This window comes from Cephus cinctus, unplaced genomic scaffold (genome assembly GCF_000341935.2).
Source record: "Cephus cinctus unplaced genomic scaffold, Ccin1 Ccin1_scaffold3086, whole genome shotgun sequence".
In the NCBI taxonomy this organism is placed as follows: Eukaryota; Metazoa; Arthropoda; class Insecta; order Hymenoptera; family Cephidae; genus Cephus; species Cephus cinctus.
The window spans coordinates 1-6967 of record NW_014334458.1 but is presented as its reverse complement, the minus strand read 5'-3'; the positions used below and the strand labels follow the sequence as shown (position 1 = coordinate 6967).

At 38.4% G+C, this 6967-nt stretch overlaps 2 protein-coding genes across 4 annotated transcripts in view; both read left to right on the top strand.

Annotated features, from left to right (window-relative positions):
* LOC107274441 overlaps positions 1–2915 on the top strand; it is a 16064-nt gene extending 13149 nt beyond the window's left edge. For all 3 annotated transcript variants that reach the window (XM_015753592.2, XM_015753591.2, XM_025091697.1), the window contains 2 exons: positions 112–372; positions 470–2915. In XM_015753592.2, the coding sequence (XP_015609078.1) occupies positions 112–372; positions 470–886 (678 nt within the window). In that variant the 3' untranslated portion in view covers positions 887–2915. The remainder of the gene's footprint in view (positions 1–111; positions 373–469) is intronic.
* Positions 2916–4508: 1593 nt separating this feature from the next.
* Positions 4509–6691, top strand: LOC107274436. The gene is made up of 2 exons (XM_015753587.2): positions 4509–5023; positions 5564–6691. The coding sequence occupies exons 1-2, from the start codon at positions 4673–4675 to the stop codon at positions 5885–5887; spliced, it is 675 nt and encodes a 224-aa protein (XP_015609073.1). The 5' UTR covers positions 4509–4672; the 3' UTR covers positions 5888–6691.
* Positions 6692–6967: the final 276 nt, after the last annotated feature.

The window sequence follows — 6967 nt, the reverse complement described above, 5'->3', positions numbered from 1 at the left end:
GGGGATGGGGGGGAGGGATCAGCAACTCGCGGAGCAGATCCCACCAGATCATCTTTAAGCGGACGGATTTGTTTTGGACAGTTTGAAAAAAGTCTTCGTCTTCTTTTTCAGGTGTACAAGGAACTTAAGAAACAGTACATGATGAGCTGGTTGCCCAAGGAACAATTCAAATGGTACCACAAGGAGATCTGGTGCTTAGAAAAAGGTAAAAAGGCTGAACTGGCATTGCCGAAGCTTCACGACGCCTTGCAGAGATTCGCTATTACGTTTTATCATCTGAAGTCCTTCAATCTGAAGTCGAATGTCAATACCGAACTCATTATGAGCAGAAGGAACAAGATCATCGACGGGATGTGTAACGAGGTTCTCAGGGTGAGCTATTCGATGAGGCATAGTTGAATTTTTAATGGGAACAATTTTTCTACATTCTTGAACGTATGTCAGCATTGACCTTAATTCATTCTTACAGATGCTCTGCGAGGTCGAGTCCGCCATTCTCAATCTTGGACTGCAGCTTCCGTCGCAACACAAATCCAGCGTGGTTACGGAGAATCCTAGTTGGGCCAGGGAGGGCGACGACACGACCTTATTGATTCAGGACTGGGGTGTCATCAGACTTTATCAAGCATTCCTGACTGATTGGACACGCGCCTTCAGGGACGCCACCGCTACCGGTCCTGGTACCTGCGACCCGAAAAAGCTGAAACCCATAAACGGCAGGCCCAAAAACCCAAGAAGAGGACCGGCTAAGGGGAGGAGGATACCTAAGGGTAGGAAGCGTCCGTTCGCGGGTAAAAGACTAGGAGGACTCGGCAAGGGTGGTTCGGGTAGAGGGGAGGGCATAAGAAAAAAGATAAAGAAAAATCGAGCGAGGAATATGCCTTAGATCTTTATAGATTTATAGATCATCGATCATCTCGATCCAATCGCGTAAACTCCACCTCGGGTTTCATCGGGGTTGGAGAAACTTACGTGAATCGAGAGGATCTCGAAAATCGACGTACCCTTATTATAGACAGGGTGAACCAAACTTAGTAAAAAATTGCCTGAACCGATCATTGATCCCTTATGACACTCGAATCAATTTCGAAGATTATCGATCGATTATAACTCATACTATATTTTAGTCGATCAACCATCCTCTTTGATCGGGACTACCTTACAGTAGGTGGGACTTTCATTTTTAGAGCATATATTCACTAACACTCGCCCCTTTATTTATTCCATTGCGTCACGTTCATCCCTAGATTTTTAGTACCTAGCAGTCTTGCCAACTGACTCGAGTCGAGCGTCTAATTGAAGAAAATATGGTAGTTATAAAAAAGGAGATACCATAGCATCAAATTTTTTAAAAATCTCAATCAGTATTTTGAGATTCTACATTTTTGAATCTGTATTTTTCGAACGTGATGTTCGTGGTCTTCTTGGTTAAGGACATCCGGGACTACAGCGCCATTCATAATTAGTCCTACAATTTGACACGTTCGATCGCTCCTCTTCTGATCTATGACCATACATCTAGATCATCTGCGTTCGATGAGTGATCGTGCCTTAAGCTCAGCTATACGTATCGATATAATATGAATACTAGACTAGAGACCAGTATTAAGAGATCTACTTCAGAGCTAATGAGCAGTATTACCTTGATTAATAATAATGACTTAATACGGATCATTTACTTACTGTACGACCATAGTCTTCGTTATCTCATATCAAACGAAAGATTTTCCAACTAAAGGAGTATACACACGATGCAATGTACCTAACTATAACAATTTACATATATGTAATAGATTACTTAATACGTAAAAGCATTGGACACATCGCACTCGAACGTCAAAAAGTCGACTGAGTGTCGAAAAAGAAAAGAATGTGCAATGAAAAATAAGAATCAAGGAAGTTAAAGAAAAATTTCTTTTTTAATGTAAACTTAACGATCATATCTCTCTAGAACGCATACTGAAACTAATGATTTTTCAGTATTGCTATAAGCGACTCGAATGAATGATTTATTTATTGTAGCTTTAACAGTGCGAAAGCGAAATGCTTAAAGTTGTTAGCTGTGATATCTCGAACGTACGCGGACGTACAGAGTTCCTACGTTTTATGTTTTCTTCAATTTATATATATATATACATATACTACTGTATACTTTAAGCATAGGGTACGTTAAAATGAGTATGCGCCTTTAAAGATACTAGCGTATCTTTTAGTCGCGACTTTTTCTTTGACAATCATATTCGAATCTCGCGTACTCTTTGCTGACATGACATTAACGTTCATTTTGTATTTTATCCTTTTTTCTTTAAAACCTCCTATTTATTCCTCTTATCGATTATCGCGTAATTTTGTATCTCTACACTCGTCCCACTGATAACACGTATTTTTGATAATTCTTCGTAAAGGAACGATCGTTTTGTTTCACGCAAAATTCTACGCTGACGAGAATCTTATTATTTTATTGAAATAAAGGAAAAGTACGAAATGAAAAGAAAAATTAGTATGACGTACCCTTGTAAATGACCATTAAGAATGACCATCGATTTTTTTTTTCGATATAACTATAAATACACGCATTATATTTTAACTCTAGACTTATTTTTGTACTTCGTATTATACATACGTGTAAAGTATGTCTGTACGCACGTACTATGGCTCCTTTAAGGATTCAATATATTTTATCGATTATACATATATTATATATATATATTTATTGGGCATACACATACTTATGAACGTACAGGTAGAGCCGAGGTAGATGCGAAAAAAGAAATTGATAGACACAGAAACACATAATTACGTAATATTATGACCTATTTATTATTATCACGTTACCATCGCATGTATTATTTATTGTCATTCCTCTTTCTTGTGTAATCGTCTCGAATAAAACTTATATTTTGTATTGAACCGTATTACACGCTTTATCCCTACGTTATTTATTAATCCAACAAATTTCATAGTGAATCCCACTGAACGATATCTATAAGAGCCGTGGGAAAGTCCGAAAATCACGTGGCGCAAGTAGCGGCATTTAATTGTGCATATCAGGAGGACATAAGTCGAGGAACGTTAATTCATTTTATTTCGTCACACGGTTGGTACACGGCGCATGCGCACGGACCGTTTCTGTATCGATTGCAAAACCCCCCACTAGCGCACTATGCGATAGAATAAAAAATTAATTTAAAAAAAATTATAATCGACAGAATCGCTGTAAAGATTAATTAGCAGTCTGTTATAAGAATTTTGAAATAATTGAAATTTCAATAAAATCTTGTTCCACTACGTCGAGCGCGGAAGTCTCGCAAAATTGCATGTGCATTATCAGGAGTGCAAGCTGTTGGTGCAAGCCACTTCGCTTATCAGATCAATTTTATTCTCACGATCATACGGCAGGACGAGAATTCGACGTTACCGGGGGGATAATCAGGAAAAAGTTCCTCTCTGTTCTAATTCGGTTACGAAGTCAATGTAGACTCGAGTGAGACATAATAATAAGAAAAATTGATTATTGTGTTTACGTGCTTTATAAAGCATTTCCAGCTCGGGGAATCCTCTGGCTAATTATAGTATCTCCTTATTTGGTATCTCTTCCTCTAGACCCAACGTAACCCCGTACTTGAACGTCATTTACTATCAATGTTTAATCCACGCTATTACGTACGCTTCATTCAAGAGTTTTTACCAGACTGCGTCTCCTCGAAGTCTGAAAGATATTGTCCTCGTGACGTCATGGCAATTCGCGGAGATTATCGTCCACGCACTGCTACTATTCAATGTTTTATAGTGGGAGCGTCTTTTTTGAATTTTATTTTTTTTTTTAACAGCGATAACAGGACTGCCAATTTATGATTTCAAATAGGGATATGCTAGCTCTGTATTTATACTATCTCTGATATTTACATCTACCATGTCTAATGTGATATTTTGGTGGGTATAATATCAAAGATTATCATACGGCTTTCCCACTTGATTCATAAAACAAACAAGATGACCTCCATTGCACGTTTATCTTAAATACGATATTTCTCAAAAGCCCATGCACCTCCGACGGTATTGCAAGTTGCGATAACTCGATGACAGGTACTTCCCAAGATTCGCAGAAGTGGGCTGGTATTTTGACGTAGTGTCATAGCAGACGTTATAACGTCATCGTTGAAATTTTTCATTAGAAATTGAAAAAAAAAATTGAAAATTTAAAAAGTTGTCATTCTTCCTAGTAACCACCTGTAAGTGGGTACCTTTCTGTAGGATGTTCCAAGACACGAGTTTACATTCGGTATATATAAATAAATATATATAGCTTATATTACCTCAAAATTTCTTGTTTAGTCATAATCGTTGTTACGGACTTTCCATAAATTTGCGAAACCGCATCAATGAGATTATTTACGTATTCGTCGGGAGTATGGACACGCGTGTTACTCCACGCGTAACGTACGAGGTCAAAATCTTTGCCGTCGTCTTTACGAAGACGCGTAACGTATGTACGCGTTTGTTTACACTATTGGATATATAAGAAGGAAGCACGAGGGTTTGACAATCTCAGTTCCCAAGACACGTCCAATTGACGAGCACAGTAAAGTGTCCTTCGTTAATAACGAAAAATTCAATTAACTCGATATTAATTAATTTTTCATATATCAATTACTAATTATCAAACTGAAAAATGTTCATCAAGACCGTCGCCGGTATTGCGCTACTCCACGTCCTGTCAGCCGTATCCGCTGCACCTAGATACACGAAATCTACTGTACCATCGTGGCATCTGCCATGCGGCGATATTTTGGAGTCTGATAACACACCTATCGAAAATCTCGAGGAACAATTCAAAATAACCCTGGACAGTTTGAGTCTACAGCATCAATTATCTATGAGCGACTATCTCAATCGCGACTACGAGTATCTTTACGAGAAAGTGAGAATCGGTGTTCATCAGCATCAGTACATCCCCAATTGGGTACCGGGTGACGCTGACGTGAAATTAGTCAAGAGGCTGGTAAAAGCGTCTCCGCGAATGGTAAGCATCTTTTATCTGATAGATGAATAAGTATCTGATACAAGATGAATCGCACCGGTTTATTTTGTCCTATAATAAAATATTGTATAGTCGTATAAAGGATATCAAATATTATCATATTAATTTCGCGAGTTAATTTATCATGGTAATTAATATTCATCGGTTGGAAAAAAAATCCTTTACGTTATCACGTACGAGATAGCAAATTGAATTTAAAAAAAAATTAGTGTTTCCGTAATGGTTAGCCTTTACGATCCCTTGTCTCGACCAATGATATACGTGTTTGATTAAGGTTAAACAACAAATTTTAATGAGACGGTAATTATTATAAAGTATCAGGCGAGCAGAAGCGAGGTGGTCGTTCGCATCGTGTTCCCCGTGTACGGATTCATACTACCCGTGTCCTGCGTCTGCGTAATCGCACTCCGTTTTATATTTACATTCGATACAGTCCTTGCGCAATAAAATTACAATGAAAATCCTCCTAAAAATTTATATTCTGAATTCATATTTATTCCCTTGTTCTATTTTTATTTACAGATCGTCAGTTATCTGCCGAAGCTGCATTCGGATCTGCAGAAATTCGCTGTGGCTTTCGAGGAACTGATCGAGGACGAGACAAACCCAAAGATCCAGGAGGCGCTCAGTGCGACTCAGAATTACTTGCTGATGATGCTGTGCGAGGTTGAGAGCAATCTTGAGGTCCTACCACCGCTTCGGGTACCACGTAGGATCGAGAGGAGCATCATGAACGAGAGACAACGTAATCCTGTCGATGATACCAGACGGTGGATAAGGGACTGGGGTGTGGTTCTCAAGTACAGAAATTACCTGCACGCATGGAGACACGTGTTCAATTATTAATTAATTGAATTTCCATTAGGGTGAAAAAAAGTTGGATCGACTAGGGATGAATTTTTTTTATGGATGTCGTAGGTAGTATTTATCGAATGGACCAAAGAAATTTGTTTGATACTATTTTCTATTGGATTATCGACGTGCGCGTTGCGTTAATAAGTATTATTATTTCTAGTTGTTTAAAGATCGCGGATGCAACTGCAGTTCAGTTGTGTGGGAATACGTGGGTTAGGATTAGCGCACTGTTGCAAAATTTTAATGACTTGCGAAAATGAGTGACAGTCACGCAGATGAGCGATATAGTCATTCAATAGTAGGGGGACAATGGAAGCTACGAGACGGGGAATACCACGTTGGTTTAAGCGTGGTTAACCTCAACCTGGTTATCTAAATTATTTATTTAACTTATTTCCTGGAGAGTTCGAGAGTCTTTGGCGGCAGATGACGGAACTATGAGTAATGGGGCTTAACGGGTAATATTTATTATTTATTTTGAGAAGTCTCGGACTAGATATTTATTAAATTTCTTTTACGCGCACCTAGTGACGCAAATTATTCCGGCGAGGCTGCTCGAGGGAAATGTAAAAAAAAAGGACGAAGCTCCTAACGTTTATTGTAATTAATTTCGTATTTCGTAGAACGAAGGAGGCGTCTGCGTCTTATGTGATAGAAACAGCCACGTGTGCTCGAATTAATTTGACGCAAACAAGTGGCAAGTGATCGTAGTTCGTATAGGATATTTATTAATGATACTATTTATAGCGGAGACATTAATTAATTTATTTATATATCGTATTTATTTATATTTATTATATTTATGACGCGTTTATAAGCAACATTAAAAATTATTGACAATTACAACTGACTTTCATTTTTTTTTCATTTATATGTATTATTAATCAACCTTGTTCTATGCACCATCTGTGTCTTATGGTAAACAGAGATCAGTAGGGAGATGCACAACGCTACGGTTTTAGGCGATACTAAAATCATGCCGCTAAATCGTAGCGGCGAGTCTGGAAGTAGGATTCTGTGAGCATCGCCTCCGTCGACAATGCAAATCCCGTCGTAGTCGAGCTAAACGTG

What these genes read in the sequence shown, in the direction of transcription:
- LOC107274436 (XM_015753587.2), top strand. Translation starts at nt 4,673, where the DNA reads ATGTTCATCAAGACCGTCGCCGGTATTGCGCTACTCCACGTCCTGTCA. An exon ending in TAAAAGCGTCTCCGCGAATG is followed by an intron (nt 5,024 to 5,563) that starts GTAAGCATCTTT and finishes TTTTATTTACAG; the next exon opens with ATCGTCAGTTATCTGCCGAA.